Source organism: Macrobrachium rosenbergii, chromosome 9, assembly GCF_040412425.1.
Source record: "Macrobrachium rosenbergii isolate ZJJX-2024 chromosome 9, ASM4041242v1, whole genome shotgun sequence".
Taxonomy (NCBI): domain Eukaryota; kingdom Metazoa; phylum Arthropoda; class Malacostraca; order Decapoda; family Palaemonidae; genus Macrobrachium; species Macrobrachium rosenbergii.
In genome coordinates this window covers 50,636,741-50,659,383 of record NC_089749.1, presented here as the reverse complement: position 1 = coordinate 50,659,383, position 22,643 = coordinate 50,636,741, and the positions used below count along the sequence as shown (strand labels likewise).

The window sequence follows — 22,643 nt, the reverse complement described above, 5'->3', positions numbered from 1 at the left end:
GATACAGTCCTTCCCTGGAAACCTCCTCTTTCACCAGAACCGTTAGAGTGAACAGCTACTTACTCGGGAGCAAAGCGGGACCTCTTCAGACAGGTAACCCAGATGCTATCAAAGCGGCAATAGAGAGTGAAAAAGGGACCTCTCGTCCAGAGTTTACTTTCAGACTTTTTCTGGTTACCAAGAACTCTGGGGTTGGAGACCAGTTCTGGACATAAGTCCACTGAACAGGAATACGCTAAACAAAGTCAGAAGTTTGCTATGGGGAGACATCTGCGTCAGTCCTAGCGGGCACCAGACAAAGAAGACTGGATGGCATCGATAGACCTGCAGGACATTGTATTTTCACATGCCATTTACTGAACTACAGAAAATATCTGAGTTTTGTGCATCTGGGACAACTTATGGACTGGAAGCACTTTTGACTTTTGGACTAAACCTTACGGCTCACTACACGTTTTCACACGAGTGGTATCAAACCTTAGCTCACTGGTTACATCTAAAGGGATACAGATAATTATGCCTGGACGACTGGTTAATCAGAGCCAGATCGCAGAAAATTGTCTGGAGGATCTACAAGTGACAATGAATATGGCCTTAACAGCTAGGACTGGTAGTAAAATCTGGCCGTCACAACGCCTTCACAGGGCATCCTCTACCTGGGGATGAGGGTTAGTGGTGATTTTCAGGCTTTTCAGCCCCGAAACGCATTCTGGATTGCTTAGAAAGGTGAAGCTCTTTCTGAGGAGATGTACCCACTGCTAGAAGCGCGAGGAGTGGATGAGTCTGCTGAGGGCCCCTCTCTGATCAAGAACAATTAAAGTATCCTAGGAGACTTCATCTCATCCCACTTCAGTTCCATCTGTCCAAGTTATTGGAAAAGGCCAAGACCTAGAGATGTGGATCCTGATCCCTCTGGAATAGGAATCATTGAAGTTAGTGGAGACAACCCCAACAAACTACAAGAAGACCTCGAAGACTTCAACAGAAAACCCCGACCCTAGTGTTGTATTCAGGCGTCGGGCGTGGGATGGGGTGCAACGCTGGGGAAGGAGGCGAGATCTCAAGTCTGGGAAAACCATCAGAAGAAATGACGCCGCATAAACGTCAAGGCGGTGGCCATTCATCTGGCGCTAGTCCACTTCAGGAGAAATTCAGGAACAAGATAGTACAGGTCAGCGCAGACAACACCTGGCGTTGGCCTACATCAAGACCTCTTTGCGACACAGAGATCAAGGGGTTACCAGTCTGCTGCTCTCAGTCCCAGACCAGGAAGCGGTGGCAGTTGACAGCCTTCACTCATGGATTGGGGACTGAACCGTGCAGCTTTACCCATTCAAGATCCTAGACAGGTGGCTGAAGAAGTTCAGGAAGTCCCGAACAGCGCCCGCGCATGACCCTGATAGCTCAGTTTTGGCCCATGGGACCATGGATCACAGAAGTGATGGAGTGGCTATTAGACACCCCTAGCCCAGATCGTTACCTTGTCAGACGATCTACTCAGACAGCCACATATAGAGATACCATCAAAATATCCTCGCTCTCAATCTAACACCTTTCGACTAACTCAGCTGGCAGCGAAGGGCTTTTCGAGAAGCTGCAAGAGCCATCGTGAGGTGAGGAGGACGTCACAATCAGGTGTACCAGTCAAAGTGGGACGTATTCCAGGAATGGTTGCAGAATTAATAACATTTCCTCTTCCAGTACCTCTCTAACTCAACTGGCAGATTTTCTGCTGCATTTAAAAACCAAGAAAAACTAGCAGTATCAACCATCACAGGGATACACCAGCATGCTGCTTCAAGTCTTCCGTCACGAAATATTGGCGTGTCGGGGAGACAAGGACCTCACGGACCTCATGGGTCCTTTGAGACAGTTAGAGGAAGGGATAGCCAAAAGCCCTCTCTTGGAATTTGGTGCAGTCATGAAGTTTTAACCTTAGGCAGGTTTGAACCTCTCTGACAGGCTTCGTGGAAGGATCTCACTAAGACCCTGTTACCAGTTGCGTTGGCTGCAGCCAAGGGTAGGAGAATTACAAGCCTTTATGAAGGTAGGCTTCAATGGAGAGGGATACAGTCTGCTCGCTACAACTTGGTTTTCTAGCTAAAAGCAGGGCCTTCTCACCAGCTGATCACTTTACCATACAGGGCTGTATACTCAGTTAGTAGGACAGGAAAAGAGAGGCCTTTTGTCAGGTAGGGCCTAAAATTTTATCTACAGAGGACCAGAAACATGAGAGGTCAGTCAGACCAACCTCTGGTGCTCAGTGAAGAGAACAACTTCATTGCCTATCAAAGAATGCACTGGCATTTCTTTATCAAAGAATTTAATAAAGGCTCACCAAGACTGTGGCGAAAAGCTTCCCGATCCTCAGAGTCAGCTTTTGAAGTAAAAGCTGCCAGCGACTTCAATGGCTTATAGACACAACAAGTCTATGAGGAGAATACGATTTTAGGCGACGTTCTGGCGAAGCAAGTCTATCTTGAGATTGTTACCTAAAAAGAAGTACAGACCCAATATGAGGTTGCTGTTCCTGGGTCCATGCATTGCCTCCGGCACCGTAGTTGGAGAAGGTACTACCTCTAACCTATAACCTTATTTTTAATTATACCCTTGCTTTCATGATTTGGAACTCACAGGTTGTCTGTGAAGGTTGGTGCAATAACTACAGTCTGGGGTTGCAAGTCAAGATTGGATTTTATAGGTGTGTTGTTAGTGGTGTTTAGTGGGTCAGGTGGTCAACCTCTTTATCCACTATTTCCAAGCCACCAGGATGGCAAAGGTGGTGGTCTAGTCATGTTAAGGTTGAGGACGCGTGTGACAGCCCCACCAGAGACTTTCTACAGCCCCTGGGTGGTCGCTGGGTCTCTCGGAATGCAGGCAAATGAGACTTGGGATAACTGAAGCCAGCTTCCTTATCAGATGGAACCAGAGTATGGTTACAGCTAATATATAGTGTTTAAGTAATTATACGAATTCCCAACGTTGTTGCAGTTCTGTACACCAATGGTGTCAATCAGCTATATATAATAACTACCAGGAAGTTAGATATTTAAAGTAGTATTTTCATTATAAAATAAGTTTTTAAATATACTTACTAGTATTTCCTAAAGTCTACTCCTCCCCTCTCAGAGAACAGGGGCAGATTTAAGGGACAATTAGAAGGAATGGTTCCATTGCCTGCTGGTGAAAGCACAGGTATGATCATGACCATGTGGTGATTGCGGCAATTTGAATTTCTGCCGTGCGCGACAGATCGGCAGGATAAACACATATATGTAACTACCAGGTAAGTATGTTTAAAAACTTATTTATAATGCAGAAATACCATTTGTTCATCTACTTTCCCCATCCCCTACCAAGACCATAGGAACTATGGCACAAAGCACATAGCCAGCAGCTTACTTCTGTCCATAGTTTTATGTAGGAGATTGTCCGAGTGTTATTTGTGCTCTGTTTTCTGTTTACAATTGGGTTTGTGGATTTTCTTGAATTTTCTATGGATATGGATGGTAATGATAGAATAAGGACCTGTAAGGTAAGAGGTTGCTGTCATAGGCTGTATTCCAATTCCGCTGAGATATGTGAAGTGCAGACGGAGGGAAAGGGTATTGTGAATGACTGTTGTCAAGTATGAGAATCTTTGTCCCATGAATTTGCGAATCTCTGTCTCATGAATTCACGGTGAAATTGGTGAAATATTGTAAATGAAGAGAGGCTGATCCTTTGAAAAGACTGTAACAGAAATAAGAGGATAAGTCCAATAAGTCTCGTGCTAAGGAAGTGCATGATTTGTCTCCTTCCCCTTTTAGTAACATTGATAAACCTTTTGTTTCTCCTTTTCATTCTGTTACTCTGCCTAGAGCCTCCCAGTCAATTCAGGACATAAGATTGGTTAGAATTGAGTCAGATATAAGGGATTTAAAGAGCTTGATTAATTAGTTGCTTGAAGTTTTGCAGAACATATTACCAGCGTTGCCCACCTAGGGTTCTTGGTTGGTTTCAGGCATTTCCCCTGCATTAGAGGAAGGGTCAGTGCCCCCACTCCAGTCTAGCTATGCCCTTGGCATGTCCTGTCTTGCTCCCTCACCGCCTGCAGTAACAATGAGCTGGGGCACATAAGGGAACAATGCTGATCTGTGCCTATTGTCACCTTCCTTTGTTTGGTCTGGCATCAGTAGCTGTGCACAGGAAGTAGAGGAGATGGAAATGCAATCTTTGATAGTTAAGGCTCCTCCTCCTCCTCCTCCTCCTCCTCCTCAAAATGATGTTTTCTGTCCTCAGTTGCTAGTATGAGGGAAGCCTTCACATTTTTGGGAAGTGTTGAAGGATCTGGGCATGGATCCCTGGGTTGTGGAGGTGCTAAGGAAGAGTTACTCAAGTCTATTTGTAAGTCATCCTCCACTGTCAGTTTCTCCAGTGACTTTCTCTTTGTATCTCTACAATCAAGAGAAGCTCAAAATCCCTCAGTAGGAGATCTTGAAACTTCTAGAGAAAGAGGCTTCTACTGTTGGCCCCTTTCTAGTCCCTAAAGCCGCCAGAGGTTGGAGACCTGTTCTGGATGTTTCCAGATTAAATACCTTTGTAAGACTGACACTCAAAGTTCTCCATGGAGTCATCGAGCTGAGTACTAGTGTTGATTCGGAGAATGGACTGGATGATGTTTATACTGTAGATATGCAGGATGCATATTTTCACATTCCCATCACGTTAGTGTGTAGGATGTACCTGGGATTCGTATTTGGGAACAGTTTTCCCATGCAAGGCAATGTTGTGGTCTAAGCCCAGCTCATCAGGTTTTTGGCTCCTCTAGTAAGGTGGGTCTTTTTGTGGGGGGGGGAGACATGAAGATGATCCTGTGGTTAGAAGACTGGCTGATTCTGGCCCCCACATTGGAGGGCATTCTGAGGGCAAGAGAGATGATTCTAAATCTAGCTCAGTTCTTGGGGATACTCATAAATTTCTCATAGTTGGCTTTTTCCACTTCACAGTAAATTGCTTATCTTTGGATTGAGACCAACACAGTGACTTTCAAGGTTTTGTCTACAATGAAGCATGTAGAATCTTTTGTGTTTTAACTCTCAAAGAATTTCTAAGCTTCAGGCCTTTGCCTGCTAAGAAGTGGTTGTCCCTGTTAGGGCGCATGTCTTCGTTGGAGAAACTTGTACCAGGGGCAAGGCTAAGGATGAGACCGCAGCAGTTTTTTCTGAGACGGCATTGGGATCGGAGGGTGCATCCAGATTCTTGTCTGGTTATAGTTTCCAGGGAATTGGGAGAAACATCACAATGGTGGAAAGACAAACCTCTTCATCGGAGAGGAGTATCTTTGGATCTCGAAGAGCTCAGACCTATCGTTGTATACAGATGCATCAGACAAAGGCTGTGGCATGGTTGCAGGTGTACGGCAGCTGTTTGGTCTGTGGACTTGAGAGGAGCAGCAGCTTCATATCAGTCTTTTAGAACTGTTGGTGTTATGGAAGGGACTGCAGGAGCTGTAGGATCTGGTATGGAATCTAACTTTGGCATATTTTCGCATAACATCACATTGCTGGCATATCTGAAGCACCAAGGGGGGACGAAGTCCGAGTCTCTCTTTCAGTTGAGAGGGCAGGTTCTTTTAGGGTCAGAGGGAAGGAACATCACCTTACTGCTGCAGTTTGTTCTTGGGAGGATGAACGTTTTGGCATATGTACTCAGCCACAAGGATCAGGTAGTAGTGAAGGAGTGGGCCCTACATCTGGAGGTGTGCAACAGGCTGTGTAAGCTGTGGGGTTCCCCCTTCATGGATCTGTTGGCAACCAGGTGGAATCATCCTCTGCCTAATTTTTGTTCATCCATTCAAGATCCTCTGGCGTGGGTGGAGGATGCCATGGTGTTAGACTAGTCAGGTCTAGACTGTTATGTTTTTCCCCCCTATGCTATTGTCCAAAGAGTCATCAACAAGCTAGGCGATTCTGTAAGTTGTCGCATGGTGGCCGAGGAATGTCTGGTGTCCAAACTTGCTTCAATGGTTGATAGATCTGCTGAGAGCTCTCCCTGTTAGTAAGAATCTTCTGAAGCATCCAAGGGAGAAAAGGTACCATCACAACCCCCTCATTCTACAGTTGACTGCATGGAGACTCCACTGTCTCCTCCAAGCTTGAAAAAGTTAAGTATACCTTAGTTTTACCAGACCACTGAGCTGATTAACCCTTAAATGCCTATTGGACGTATCATACGTCGACTAAAATTGTCTGTTGGGTGCCGAGTGGACGCATCGTCACGTCGACTACAAAAATTTCAACCTTCGGTCAACTTTGACTCGACCGAAATGGTCGAAAAACGCAATTGTAAGCTAAAACTCTTACATTCTAGTAATATTCAATCATGTACCTTCATTTTGCAACAAATTTGAAGTCTCTAGCACAATATTTCGATTTATGGTGAATTTTTGAAAAAAAACTTTTCTTACGCACGGGCGGTAACTCAGCCGAAAATTTCATAAATTCTTTTGTCATTTTGTCGTAATTTTTGCACTGTTCTATATTAGCCGTTACATAAAGTTTTATATATGAAAATGTGCACAATTTCATGTACAATACAGCAAAATACAACCCATGGTTGTAGCTTTTATCAGTTTGGAAATATTTTCATATAAACCACGATAACTGCCAAAATTTCAACCTTCGGTCAACTTTGACTCGACCGAAATGGTCAAAAAACGCAATTGTAAGCTAAAACTCTTACGATCTAGTAATATTCAATCATTTACCTTCATTTTGCAACCAATTGGAAGTCTCTAGCACAATATTTCGATTTATGGTGAATTTTTGAAAAAAACTTTTTCCTTACGTCCGCGCCAGAAATTCTTTTGTCACGTTGTCGTAATGTTTGCACTGTTTTATATTAGTCGTTACATAAAGTTTTATACATGGAAATGTGCGCAATTTCATGTAGAATACAGCAGAAAATAACTCATGGTTGTAGCTATTATCAGTTATGAAATATTTTCATATAAATCACGATAACTGCCAAAATTTCAACCTTCGGTCAACTTTAACTCGACCGAAATGGTAAAAAAACGCAATTATAAGCTAAAACTCTTACATTCTAGTAATATTCAATCATGTACCTTCATTTTGCAACAAACTGGAAGTCTCTAGCACAATATTTCGATTTATGGTGAATTTCTGAAAAAAAAAAAAAATTTTTTTCCTTACGGCTGCGCGTGGTAACTCGGCCGAACATCTCAGAAATTTTCATCATGTTGTCGTAATGTTTGCATCATTTTACGTTAGTCGTTACATAAACTTTTATATGTGAAAATGTGCGCAATTTCATGTAGAATACAACAGAAAATAGCTCATGGTTGTAGCTTTTATCAGTTTTGAAATATTTTCACATAAATCACGATAACTGCCAAAATTTCAACCTTTGGTCAACTTTAACTCGACCGAAATGGTAAAAAAACGCAATTGTAAGCTAAAACTCTTACATTCTAGTAATATTCAATCGTTTAACTTCATTTTGCAATAAATTGGAAGTCTCTAGCACAATATTTCGATTTATGGTGAATTTAAAAAAAAAAAATATTTTCCTTACGTCTGCGCAGTAACTCGGCCGAACATCTCAGAAATTCTTTCGTCTCGTTGTCGTAATATTTGCACCGCTTTATATTAGTCGTTACATAAAGTTTTATATATGAAAATGTGCGCAATTTCATGTAGAATACAACAGAAAATAACTCATGGTTGTAGCTTTTATCAGTTTTGAAATATTTTCATATAAATCACGATAAATAGAAAAAATTCGACTTTTGGTCAACTTTAACTCGACCGAAATGGTCGAAAACTGCAATTGTAAGCTAAAACACTTACAGTCTAGTAATATTCAATCAATTAGCTTCATTTTTCAACAAACGGGAAGTCTCTAGCACAATATTTCGATTTATGGTGAATTTTTGAAAAAAATATTTTTGTACGTCCTCGCATTACGAATTCATGCATCATTTTGTGATAATATTTTCTCTGTGTTGCTTTGATCATTTTAAAACTTGTTATATACCAAAATCATCGCAATTTAGTGTACAATACAACTAAAAAAAATTAACTCATTAGCTTTAACCGTTTTGCTTACAGCACGATTTGTATACAATTATATGAGTTTTTTTTTTCGCTGTCATATATTCCAATATTTATATGATAATATTTTTTTCATTTCTGATGGTTGCATACTAAACTTCAGGCAATGACAAAAAAATGAGCCAAAAATGAACTCTTAATCTTAAAAACTAAGCGTGCTGTGATTTTTGAAAAAACTTTTTTTCCACTTGGCGCTAACTCACGAACGCCGCCGGCATACGGGAGACGTTTTTGTAAATAGGGCTTCGGCGTTAAAGGGATAACAGCTCTCCTAGGGCTGGCCAAGCTTGAGGCTTCTCAGGAGTTCATAGGAAGGCCATTATCAGTGCCAGAAAGGAATAAAAAAATGGAATCTACCAACATCAGTGGTCAGGATATAGGTTCTGGTGCAAAGTTAGGAGGCTTTCCAGCACCTATACCTCTATAAACTATATAAAGTTTCTGTTATTTCTCAGGTGTAAGAAAAAATTCTCAATAGAAGGCATTAAAGGCTATAGGGCCATGTTGGCTTCAGTTCTTAGACATGTAGACCTACATTTAGACGAGAATAAAGATATGAAAGATGCCATAGAGGTTTTCAGCTGGAGGTTCCCAGGTGCCTGGTACCTTCTTTATCTTGGAACCTAGATGTGGCTGCTAGGCTTCTTTTGTTGCTGCCTTTTCAACCTTTGGAACAGGGTGCATTTAGGGAACTTTCTATGAAGTCTCTCTACTTGGTAGCTTTGGCTACTGCTGGGAGAATGAGTCAGCTACAAGCATTGTCTTTTAAGGTAGGTTCATGGTACACTTCATTTTGGAATATGCAAGTATTGCCCTGGAAAACAAGATTGTTCAGTATGCCAGTGTTGCAGCACTTGTGGGTGTAGTAAAGTCTCCACTTATGAGAAATGAAGCTGCCATTAGTCTCAGTCATGACGTGGAGTGGATTAGTGAATGGTGTAGTCGGTGAGGTATGAGGCTGAACTTGAGTAAGACAAAAACACTACTGATTTTCCTCCCCACCCTCCACTTCAGGTGGATGGGACTCTGCTAAATGAGTCTGAAGCATTAACTATACTTGGCGTAACTTTTGACTCGCATCAGAGTTACGTTTTATTAAAGACTTTTTTGCAGGGATGTTTCTTGCATTATCTATTGTTTGGTATTTTTGTTATGTATTGAGGATATTTTTAAGAGATTGCCTTCCTTCTATATCACTGAATTGACCTTATGCCATGAAGATTGTATGCTCTTTGTTTTATCTTGAAGGAAACCGTTTACATTTTTTGTTTTGTTTAGAAAATATGTTCTGGTGAAACTACTGTTGTTGCAAGCTAATGTAGGTAACAGTTGTAAAAATCTTAGTACAGTATATAAGTACCCTGTATTAAATTAGGTAATAGTTTTAAGGATAAAGTTTTATTCCTGTGTTAGATTGTGTGAATGTGTGGTATTAGTAATAGATATGGGTTTTAAGTAAATTGTTTTATTTTGAAGCTCTACATTTCCACGTATCAAGTCCCTTGACACCACCAAAGACAAGAAGTAGGTGTTCCTAAATGAATACTGTTATGTGTATAGGAACACCACCTTTCTTTCTGGTTTTGTGATGTATCAAAACATGTGATACTCCAAAAAATTAGACAGTCATACAGTTTGGAAGACATGAAGTTAGGGAGACTGAACTTTTCCTGGCATACTGAACATGGTAACATGGGTGATGAGGGTAGGTGTCTGAAAGATCAAACTGCCTGTATCCCATGTTACTTCATTCACCTACAGGTTTCCAGATTCCTTTTCTCTAGGACCTGTGGTGGCTTTTCAGCAGATGTAAGTATCCAGCTCCATTAGGGCAGAAAAGCATCATGTCTAGAGTACTTGGAGAGTGTAAGGCTTGGGTCAAAAGATAAAATGACTGGCTTCTCTCCATTCTTCCTCCTTCCTCCCTCTGCTGGGCAGCAGCTCAGCCTGAGTACATGTTGGACTGGATGCAGATGTAGGTGATTACTCAGTCAAGCAACCAGTTTTACAACTTCAGCTATAAAGATGTGACTCTTTCTGTACTTCATTTTCAAGAAGTTGTGAGACCCCACCGTAGATCTATATTTTGAAACCAACAGTTGTATATGAATGATATAGCTGCCTTCCAACTGTGCAACCATTACAGGGGTAACACATGGCTCTCTGATCATTTTCTCACTTGAGCAAGACTCTTGATGCCTTTGCTAAGGCTCAAGACCCTGCTGCTCTGGCATCCACATGCCAGGTTGAGTAGAATGTTACAGGAATCGTAGCTCTCCTTTGCTTCCTTCCTTGGCATTTCAGAGTGGGGTTTCAATTAACAGCACATAGGTTGACAAGGACAACCACCTGTCCAAAGAGTCCCTTTCATAAACAGCAGTGGTTTGTATTCCCATAGGAGCATACTGTACATTTTTTAAATAGTTTTGATTGTCCCTGTAAACAAACCCACCTACACCACTCCACATTGCCCATAATGCCAGGGGAAAAGTGCTTGTTGATGACAGGTGGATGAGGGGTATTCCCCCACTCAACCTCTTGACCCCCAATTAATTACATGTACCTTGTTACCAAGTTTCAGTGACCGATTCCAGCTCATGCTGAGGGGAAGTCCTATATAAAAGGCTCTGGTATGTACCACCGTGTAAAAAGTTTCTTTTCATATTTGTGCTATATATTAATTTACTTTTTGTTTTTCAGGGTGTGAATACAATTCGATATGGTACGACAATGCCCAGTCTGTTTACATGGATGACTGTTATAAGTACACCTGTTCTAATGGAGAATGGTTGAAAAGCACTGAGTCTGATCCACAGTGTAAGTAATTTTTCTTTTTTTGCTTTGGAAATTTGTTCAGCAAAATAGATAAATAGATCCACAGTTTGTAAAAATTTTATTACATCATGGATAATTCTAACCGTAACGATTATCTATGGATATCTTGACCCCTTACCCATTTCAGGCTTTCTTCAGTGGCTTTGAAAGATTAAATACATATATATGACATACTCATATCTATTGCTTGTCTGATAAAGTTTTCAGAATGGTTTTTGAATCAGTGAGGCATTAGTTTTAACTGACGTACTTTTCCAGTGCATATCCACTTTGTTCACTTATCAGGATAGAGGAGGCATGATTTGAAATAAATAAAAAAAAAGTAAAACTCATTGAAATAGTCAGAGGCTTTCATCATTGGATGATTCAGCATAATATAAATGAAGACTTGAAATAAAGCTTGTTGCATTTAATTCAACTTTTATACTGTAAGATAACATCAGTAATCATTATAATTGTTAGTACATATTATTTGAGCCTGAACTTTGAAAGTTGAAGATGTGTCTTTTGAAGTACAAAACCATTCAAGTATACATAGGATGAAAAATACCATGATCTTAAATTACACTGAAACTGTAGATAGGTAAACTAAAACTTTCTTTATTTTGGATACCTATTAGGTTTAACAATTTAAGAATAGGAAACACAAGCTCCATCACTTTCTAAAATGGCTTACCTAATTATGTTGGGTGGGATGCAGGATTACTGTGCCTTCCCCAGCAATATTCCAGCATAACCATGGCATCAAAAAGGTCCTTAGCATTCTGCTAAGGTGCCTATGAGGCCAGGATTTAGCATTCCCAATCCTCGTCCACCCAGCTGTTTATTGTCTAATTTCTTGTTTGTTTACTTTTCAAAATTTGTTGTAGGTATTTTCATGTTTATTTTCTCTTTTCCTCTTTTAGTCACTCTTTAACTCTTGCCTTATTAGGTGTTTCTTTGAGTTCTCCATGTGTTTTTTTTTTCTATGGTATTTGTAAAAAGAAGTTTAAATTTTTTTATTATTTTAAATATTTAAAAAAAAAATTTAAATTTTTAATTATTTTACATGTTTTTAAAAATAAAAAATAAAATATTTGCTATATATTAGTGAATTTTATATATTTGTTAATGGCCCTCCTGGGTCAAGAAGGGCCACCTTTTATTGGTGTATCTGTTTTAAGAACAGAATCAATCATCTCACTTTTCCTTAGATTTCTCTGGTAGCCGTGGCCCCTTGCATCAGCAAATTCCTTCCCCTTTGTCAACTTCTCTCACTGTATCTATCTTTGCAGCAAAGGCCTACTGAAATTAAACACTGACATGCAAAACTAGACTGTACTGTATTTGCAAATTTAACGAAAGTGATTCAGTAAAAGTTGCGGTCATGACATGGAGTGACTCACACCCCCTATCAATGGAATTCATAATTAGAGGGAATACTGTTTCACAATCGATCATTTAGCTAATTCTGTACCAAGCAATACTAGTGAATAACACCCTGGTCATCAAACAAAGTACTGTACTGTAATAAGGTCATAATTCTTTTAGACCACAACATATGTCATATCGTATGTAAGAGTAAAAACGCCACTTCCAAAATATTTGTTCTCTCAGGATGAAACTCAAATTCCTGTTGAAAGAAACATATCATTATATTAAAACTTGGAATGGTGTTAATGAATGTACATATCCAAAACAGAAAAATGCACAAGTGGGAAAATTCATTATGTAGACATCGATCAGTTTCACTGCATCTCAACCAGGGGGTTTTCCCTCTAAAGTCTGGAAAAGATTTAAATGTCACTGGGCGATCTTACTTACTTTTTCTATGGCCATGAATAATGTATCTTCATCGTAGCAGTTTCTTTAAACACTACACCAGGCTAAAAGCACATATCAGCCACTCCAGATCGAGGCAGTCTCCCCTGTGAGAGTCACTGTTCCTCTCATAAATATCCCACGGGAGATTGCACACACAAAAACACGCACATACCCCCACGGAACCTGGGCACTTCCGGCGGCATCAGTTCAATGTTGGAGAGACCATGATCAAATCGCTCTCTCTATCCAATTGAGCAAACCGCCAAGTCAACACAATTGCTCCTGCGCCACTGCCAGGCCAGCACATAGTTCTTCTAAAGTCATCCAGGACGTAATATATAGTCAATGTGTAATTTTCTACCCTTGAATATGCATCATGAGATGTGAAATGTCAGCAAATGAACCTGTCACATAAGAAACACATGGCATTACCTCTTCACCCTGATTATATATATATATATATATATATATATATATATATATATATATATATATATATATATATATATAATATATATATATATATATATATATATATATATATATATATATATATATATATATATATATATATATATATATATATTTATATATATATATATATATATATATATATATATATATGTGTATATATATGTGTGTATGTATATATATATATATATATATATATATATATATATATATATATATATATATATATATATATATATATATATATATATATATATATATATATATATATATATATATATATATATATATATATATATATATATATATATATATATATATATATATATATATATATATATATATATATATATATATATATATATGTACATATATGTACATATAAATATAGGGATATATATATATATATATATATATAAATATATATATATATATATATATATATAAAGTAATTACATGGTGTTTTGAAATTAGGGACAAAAACAAAAGTAATTTTATTTATTTAAGTTTCTTTATGAGTATTTGATATTTTGTGTGGCCTTCATCTGCCTGTACCACAGCCTGCATTCTTGAGGGGTATGATTTCAGACTAGATCTGGGACAGGTATCTTTATAAATTATGTTTGGTGTCAGGGAAGGGCTCAATCTGTTCTTCACTCTGAAAAAAGAACATAGGTAGAGGATTCCTTGGGATGAACTTCAGATTCAAAGTTGGCAGTTATTATTAAATAAATTTATACATTTCTTTTTAAAGGTATTATCAAGTAGGAAAGGGAACTTAGCATAAAGACGTAACTTGGTAGCAGAATATATGGTAATAGGTGGTTTCATTTTCTAAGGAGTTTGCTAAATACTCTATGGAAATATTCTATTTCTTTGTGAAGGCTGCCCAGCTGGAGGTTAAAGTATAAGCCCCATGGAGGAGGGTAGAGAGAGAATTTATTTTAGTTTAAGACAGTAAGATATCTCTTGATAAATTTTACAGGGTAGGATTGTGTCTAAGACACTAGTTTATGTGTCCTTGAGACCCATTCAAGAGAAACCAAAATATGGAGTAGCACAAATTGCACATCACATTTGCTAACAAAATTGTTTGCCAAATAATCCCTCCATATCAGCAGATGTTCAGATATGCAGCATCTCTGCACTTTTACTTAACATTTTTTTTAAATGACAGAACCTATAAGCATACACACATCAGAAACTCAATAGCTTCTTTTTGTATAATTACAGTATGCTTGCGCATTTAAACATGTGCTTTGAGTTCCTTTTTTTAATTTACATAGGTTGCAATATATGGAACTCAGCTCATCAGTATGAAAACTTCAATCATGACAATATAGACCAAAGCCTTTATGACTGGTGGTATACCAATAGTAGCTGGACTGGAGCTTATCAAGAATACATTGAGGTTCCGAATTATGGGCTTATGCACCTTAATGGCACCATGTATAATTCAAGATGTCAAGAGTTTATCTGCACAGCGAAAGACACCATCATCGTCACTCAAGGGATTCAACAAGATTGTAAGTACATAAAGCATTATTTTTCCATTATATCAAATTAACCCTTAAACGTTGACTGGACGTATCATACGTCGACTAAAATTGTCTGTTGGGTGTCGGTGAGCATTACCGTACGTCGACTACAAAAATTTCAACCTTCGGTCAACTTTGACTCGACCGAAATGGTCGAAAAAACGCAATTGTAAGCTAAAACTCTTACATTCTAGTAATATTCAATCATTTACCTTTATTTTGCAACATATTGGAAGTCTCTAGCACAATATTTCGATTTATGGTGAATTTTTTGAAAAAACTTTTCCTTACGTCCGTAACTCGCCGAAAATTTCAGAAATTCTTTCGTCATTTTGTCGTAATTTTGCACTGTTTTATATTAGACGTTACATAAAGTTTTATATATGAAAATGTGCGCAATTTCATGTAAAATACAACCCATGGTTGTAGCTTTTATCAGTTTTGAAATATTTTCATATAAATCACGATAACTGTGAAAATTTCAACCTTCGATCAACTTTGACTCGACCGAAATGGTAAAAAAACGCAATTGTAAGCTAAAAATCTTACATTCTAGTAATATTCAATCATTTACCTTCATTTTCCAACAAATTGGAAGTCTCTAGCACAATATTTTGATTTATGGTGAATTTTTGAAAAAAACTTTTTCCTTACATCCGCGCCAGAAATTCTTTCGTCACGTTGTCGTAATGTTTGCACTGTTTTATATTAGTCGTTACATAAAGTTTTATATATGGAAATGTGCGCAATTTCATGTAGAATGCAACAGAAAATAACTCATGGTTGTAGCTTTTATCAGTTTTGAAATATTTTCATATAAATCACGATAACTGCCAAAATTTCAACCTTCGGTCAACTTTAACTCGACCAAAATGGTAAAAAAAAACACAATTATAAGCTAAAACTCTTACATTCTAGTAATATTCAATCATGTACCTTCATTTTGCAACAAACTGGGAAGTCTCTAGCACAATATTTTGATTTATGGTTAATTTCTGAAAAAAACTTTTTCCTTGCGTCTGCGCGTGGTAACTCGATTTTGTGATAACATCTCGGAAATTCTTTCGTCATTTGTTTGTCGTAATGTTTGCATCGTTTACATTAGTCATTACATAAACTTTTATATATGAAAATGTGCGCAATTTCATGATTTGTAGAATACAACAGAAAATAACTCATGGTTGTAGCTTTTATCGGTTTTGAAATATTTTCACATAAATCACGATAACTGACAAAAAATTTCAACCTTTGGTCAACTTTAACTCAACCAAAATGGTCGAAAAACGCAATTGTAAGCTAAAACTCTTACATTCGAGTAATATTCAATCATTTACCTTCATTTTGTAATAAATTGGAAGTCTCTAGCACAATATTTCGATTTATGGTGAATTTTTAAAAAAAACATTTTCAAAAACGAGAAAAAATTTAAACTTTGTTGAACATCTCAGAAATTCTTTTGTCATGTTGTCGTAATGTTTGCACCGTTTTATATTAGTCGTTAAATAAAGTTTTATATATAAAAATGTGCTCCCAAATTCATGTAGAATACAACAGAAAATAACTCATGGTTGTAGCTTTTATCAGTTTTGAAATATTTTCATATAAATCACGATAAATAGAAAAATTCGACTTTTGGTCAACTTTAACTCGACTAGGGTCCGAAATGGTCGAAAAACTGCAATTGTTATCAAAGGCTAAAACACTTACAGTCTAGTAATATTCAATCAATTAGCTTCATTTTTCAACAAACCAGAAGTCTCTAGCACAATATTTCGATTTATGGTGAATTTTTAAAAAACATTTTTTACGTCCGCTCAGTTTATGAATTCATGCATCATTTTTTGATAATATTTTCTCTGTGCTGCTTTGATCGTTTTACATTTGTTATATACCAAAATCATCGCAATTTAGTGTACAATACAACTAAAAAAATTAACTCACTAGCTTTAACCGTTGTGCTTAAAACACGATTTGTATACAATTATATGACATTTTTTTTTCGCTGTCATATATTCCAATATTTATATATGATAATGATAGTTTTTTTCATTTCTGATGGTTGCATACTAAACTTCAGGCAATGACAAAAAAATGAGCCAAAATGAACTCTTAATCTTAAAAACTAAGCGTGCATGTTTTTTTTGAAAAAAACTTTTTCCACTATGAAAATATCAACTTTGAGAACGACACGCCGGCTTACGGGAGATGTTTTTGTAAATAGAGGCTCAGCGTTAGAGGGTTAACTAAATCACTAGCAAAACTTAATATGTAACAGTAATAAGGAATTTAATAAAAAATGAGAAAAAAATTTAAACTTTGTTGATATTCTCCTAAAAGGTTGGAATGTTTGTTCTCTTTGTTTATGTATTTGCATCTACAGTATTGTACAAATATAGAGAAATGAATGCTGTTGTCTGGTTTTCCTAAAAATGCTTTCTCCCTGTTATTCAGATAAAAAAGCTTTGATACTGCTCAAGATCACAAAATCTATTTTTTCATAACTTGGGAGTAGTTTATATTGATTTTTGTTTACAAGAATAGCCATGAGTCAGTGGTTAGCCAAACAGCTTCAGTGCTGAACTAGGCCAGTCCAATTCTTGCAGATGAAAATTTGTCATTGTTATCAAAGGCAGATAAGATTGTGAAAAATAAAGTAAATGAATGAAGTAAAAAAGGCTGAATGTTGTAATGTTAACCTGAAATATTTTAGCCAGTGGTCTTTACCACTTTCATTAAAAGATTTATTTTACTCTTTCAGGTTGTGAATATAACATGATGTGGTACCATCATGCTCAACCAGTTTATAAAGAAGATTGCATCGGTTACGTCTGCTGGAATGGAACTTGGTTGAAAACTAACCACACTAATCAATATTGTAAGTTTGTAAGTGCAAAACTAAATACACAACAAAAAGAGATTCAGTGAGAGAGAGAGAGAGAGAGAAGAGAGGTTACTACACTTATTTAGAAATAAGTTTCTAGATAATGCCTTAAAACAGTACTTAAAGAAAGAAGACAATGAGAGCATGAACATTTTGATTTTTTCTCTTAGTTTATGTATTTTCCTGCTTATGCATTTTGATTTATCAAGAAAGTTACTTTTGATGACTGAGGTATTAATAAAACTCCAGTGACCAGTACAAAGACTTTTGCTTTAAATTGTAGTTTACACTTTAACCAAGTTCACATTTCTATGCATTTTTTTTTTATAGAATTAAGAAGTGACTTCAGTATGAAAATATCAAGCTTTTGAGAACGACAACTTTTTTTTTTTTTTTTTTTTTTTTTTTTTTTTTTTTTGCTTGATTTACTGTGCAGTATAGGTCTTTACAAGTTCAGGTGACTCCAAGTATGATTATCACACATATCATAACAGTACACTAGAGAATATTTTATTACTGTTGATAGTTCATCTCTAATTACAGAGCAAGGGAATAACGAATTTGTATATCTTTTGTGTTGTAAAGAAAAAAAAAGTAAATTACAGTATAAATAAAAATGAGAAAAGCATAAAATGGAAATAACATAAGGTAAGGAATATGTGTCCTGTAGCCTTACATTGAAGTGTATGTGGTACAGTAACACGCATTTCTTTTGTTTTATATTTTATGCTATTCATATTTATATTTTTACTGCCTTTTCTCATTTTTATTATTTGCAACCAAAAAAAATCAATGAGATGCGTAGGGTATGTACATACGTACGCACTCATTCGATTGCTGGTGGTACCGAGGCTTCAGTTATAAATAGCACTGTGTTACCAACATCTACAAATTCACTTTTTAATATTTTAACGGAAATTAGAGATAACATATCAACAGTGATAAAATATTCTCATTTTATGATATGTCTGCTAATCATACTTAGAGTCAACTAAACTTATGAAATTCTGTACAGTAAATAAAAAAAAAGAAAAATGATAACACAGTAGTACACTATGAAACACACACAAGAATACGCACACTGTATATACGGCAACATCAGCATTGGTGGAATACCACATGTAGATTTCTGTCAGTACTCACAGACATACAAGTAAAGCTTTTTTGATATAAGGTGAAATGAAGAATCATTAATTCCAATAAAACAGAAAATTATTAAACACTTTTTAGTAGCATTTCTTTATATAAATCTGCTTTGACAGCCATCATTGAGATATGCTATACATACAAAGGTAAACTAGCATACTTTATGTTAAAATACAGTAAAATCGATCTAAATCACAGAACAGCTGTTGACGTAAATAAATCTCTGAAAAATTTTATTCTAAAATCTCTCTCTCTCTCTCTCTCTCTCTCTCTCTCTCTCTCTCTCTCTCTCTCTCTGTGAGATAAGAGAGATTTTTATGCATATGTAAAATGTATATTAATTTGGTTTCTGTAGTTTTGCAGATATGCGTGAAGTTTGTTATTAATTATTTCTTATTTTCCATGCTATAATTACAACTTTTTGCATATTTGTAGTAAATTATTTAAGGTTTTAAAAAATAATATGGATTCCCAGTCTTTTCTCTGGTGATCGAAGCAAAGGGGCGTGACCTAACTTTCCGTTAACTTGATAAATTGACCACAAAGAGGAGAAAATGTTGCCCACCTACAGTCAAATAAAATACCACTATGGAAGGATACTGGAAAGTTCTCTCTATCTCTCTCAAGATATTCTCTTTTTCCTTCGTAAGGGTAGTAGATCACTCAGTTGTTCTGATATTGGACAACACTACGGTGGTAGCGTTGTGTCCCATCAGCTTCACTTGCTGATGGTTGAATTGCACCAGTGGGCAATTGACAACTCTGTGGAGCTCACAGCCGGTACATTCCAGGCAAAAGGAATGTAGTGGCTGACAAGCAAAGTCATCCGGGACAAGGTCTAGGTACGGAGTGGTCTCTGCACCAGGACGTAGCGGACAGGCTGTGTTTCATCTGTGGGTAGGCCCATGTTAGACCTCTTCACTACAAGGTTCAACAGAAAGCTAGAGGTCTATTGTTCGGTGGTCCTGGATCTGTTCGCTTTGGCAGAGGACGCCCTTCAACATCCTTAGGACAACCTGGAAGTTTACACCTTCCTTCCATTCTGCTTGATCTGTCATGTCCTGAACAGAGTGATAAGTTCCAAGAATCTCTGGATGACTCTGGTAGCTCATTTGTGACCCCATTCCCTGCTTGGCACAATCTTCTCTGCCAACCTCAGGTAGAGAGGTACCACCAATCGGTATGGTCCCTGTCACTTCACGACTGGAGGTTATCCAGTATCTCTTACGAGCGAGAGGTTTTTCTTGTAGAGCAGCAACTCAGATGTCGTCAATGAGGTTTCTCTCCACTCGGAACTTCTGTTCAACAGGTAGTGGACTTCTTCATCTATCTCAGAACAGAGAAAGGACGTTCTGTTTCTGCTGTCAAGGGCTGCTTTAGGATTAGTTCTTTGTCTGAAAGACATGGACATCTCTTCATCCTGGGAAATCTCTTTGTTGTTCAAGAGCTTAGCAGTCTTTTTCTCCTAGGGAACTCAAGCCTCCTACATGGGACCTAACTCTGGTGCTGGGTAGTCTCATTTGAGCCCCATTCGAGCCATTGCATCAGTCGTCAGACAGGGATCTGATTTGAAAATAGTTTTCCTCCTGGTCTTGGCTTCCTGGAAGAGAGTTGGTGAGCTCCATGGTCTAGATTATGATGTTAAACACACCAGGGATTGGGGTCTGTGGCTTTCGAATTTAACCCCCGGAATTCATGGCTAAGACTCAAAATCCCTCAGTTCACGATGACAGATTTGCCTCGTTTTCCATTCCTTCCCTTGGGGATTTTGTTAACAACGATCCTCAGAACTTACTGCTTTGCCCCATCAGAGCACTGCGTTGCTATCTGAAAAGGACTCATTACCTAAGACCTAGGTGCTCTAGACTTTTTGTTAGCACAAGCCGACCCAAGAAGGAAGTGTCCAAGAATACCATTTCGTTTTGGCTGTGTGAGGTAATTAGGCAGGCCTATGCCTCATCGTCAAGTTGTGTCTCCAACACCATTCATGGTAAGGCACATGACATCAGAGGAATAAGTTCCTCTCTGGCTTTTAAGAAGAACTTGTCTGTTCATAGGATTTTGAATGCTGGTTCTTGGCTTCGTCAGACCACTTTCACTTCCTTCTACCTGAAGGATGTTGCCCGCAGGTCCTTGGACACTTTTTCCTTGGGTCCAGTGGTGGCTGCTCATCAAGTTGTGTAGCTGATCCAGTACCCTGGTGGGACCGTTTTTTATCTTGCCTAAGATGATTGTGTGGAAGAGAGAATGAGTGAGATGACTGATCTCTCTTCTTTCCCTTTTTCCTTTCTTCTCTATGTATGGGCAGTTTTGAAGAATAAGAAACTTCATACAGTGGAACTGGCTTGATGCAGGTAAGTGTTGCAGCCATGCTGTTACAGCATTTATATGTTCCATACAACATACAAATTTGCTTCTCAGTAGCTTGTACTCCTCTCTCCGGCAAGGGAAGTGAGAAGTGGTGACAAACCCATTATGTGTGGCTGACGGTTTGTTGCTTGAACAGATATAGTTATCTTTGACTTCCACACACTGTATGCAGTGAATTTAATATTCTGCATTGTATTTATAACCCAGTGGACTGGGTGTTAGATACCCACTTATCTAACATCTTGGAGGCTTAGGTCTCCTTCCTTAGAACCCTAATTTCTAGGAAGGGTGATCAGGCGTGCCGAACCTCCAGTCGGTTCAGGATTCTCATACCTTCATCCAAGTGTAATTCTACCCTAATGTTAAGACTGAAGGTTTGTTCCACGTATGAACAAATGACAAATTTTTAATTAATTTGTATTTTTCATAGCTAACGAACCTGAGGTATTAACATAGACTGCCCTCCTCTAGCCACCCTCTTATGTCTTATCCTGGGTTGGAAGAAAGCCTGAATGCGTCACGAGGTTCCAGCTGGGTCTCTGACTCGCTTCCACCTCATCTGCGTATCAGATGCCAGATGCCACAAATTCCTTGCATATACGATTTTTTATTGTTTTTAAACCAGTTTCCAGCTGGTGCCAGAAGATTTATTGTAATTTTAAGACCTCAGGTTTGTTAGCTATGAAAAATCCAAATTAATAAAAAAATTTGTCATATGTCCAGTTTTTTATATTTAACGTGAGAATAACTTCTCTCTCTATCTTTCCAAAGTTATTGTCTCTTTCTCAGTCATAAATCATGAATAATTTCACTCTTGATATTTGATGTAAGAAGAAACTCGCGCTAATAATTCATGAATAATTTCACTCTTGATATTTAATGCAAGGACAACTCTCTCTCTCTCTCTCTCTCTCTCTCTCTCTCTCTCTCTCTGTGTGTAATGAACTATGAATTACAGTACGGTGTTAAGCTAACTTTTAAATGAAATTAAAGTGCTTTAGGAGCGTGATCTTGTCATATTTAGAGTTTAAACTCTAAAAGTATTTATTTTATGTATTAGCAGTTTTAGTTACTGTACCAAACTTACGTGATTCCTCACCTTACATGAGGGGTTCTGGAACCTAACCTCGTGTAAGTTTGAATTACAGCATTACTGTATGTAACTATTGTAACAGGAAAAGCTTGGAAGAAGAGATAGGGTACAGAGGGGGGGAGAGAGAGAGAAATCACATACAACCCTTAAAATTTTGTCTCCTAAACAAGATTTCATTGTATACATGTCTTATGTATCATACGAGTTGCATTTTTGATAGCCCAGATAACGTTAGGCTAACCTCCTTTCCTCAGTAATCCCATCTTCTAAAAGAAATGAAAGTAAAAAATGAAACTAGTCTTTACTTACTGAAAGAATTTCATTTTTCATTAGATCATACTATGCTAAGCAAGGCTCGTGCAGAGAATTTAGTTTTTGGTAGGTCATGT

At 37.5% G+C, this 22,643-nt stretch overlaps 1 protein-coding gene across 1 annotated transcript in view; it reads left to right on the top strand.

The window, feature by feature from the left end:
- LOC136841779 (uncharacterized) overlaps nucleotides 1-22,643 on the top strand; it is a 213,259-nt gene that overhangs the window by 18,431 nt on the left and 172,185 nt on the right. Inside the window, exons 2-4 of the mRNA XM_067109065.1 lie at nucleotides 10,818-10,934; nucleotides 14,513-14,752; nucleotides 17,523-17,639. Of these exons, the coding sequence (XP_066965166.1) occupies nucleotides 10,865-10,934; nucleotides 14,513-14,752; nucleotides 17,523-17,639 (427 nt within the window). The 5' untranslated portion in view covers nucleotides 10,818-10,864. The remainder of the gene's footprint in view (nucleotides 1-10,817; nucleotides 10,935-14,512; nucleotides 14,753-17,522; nucleotides 17,640-22,643) is intronic.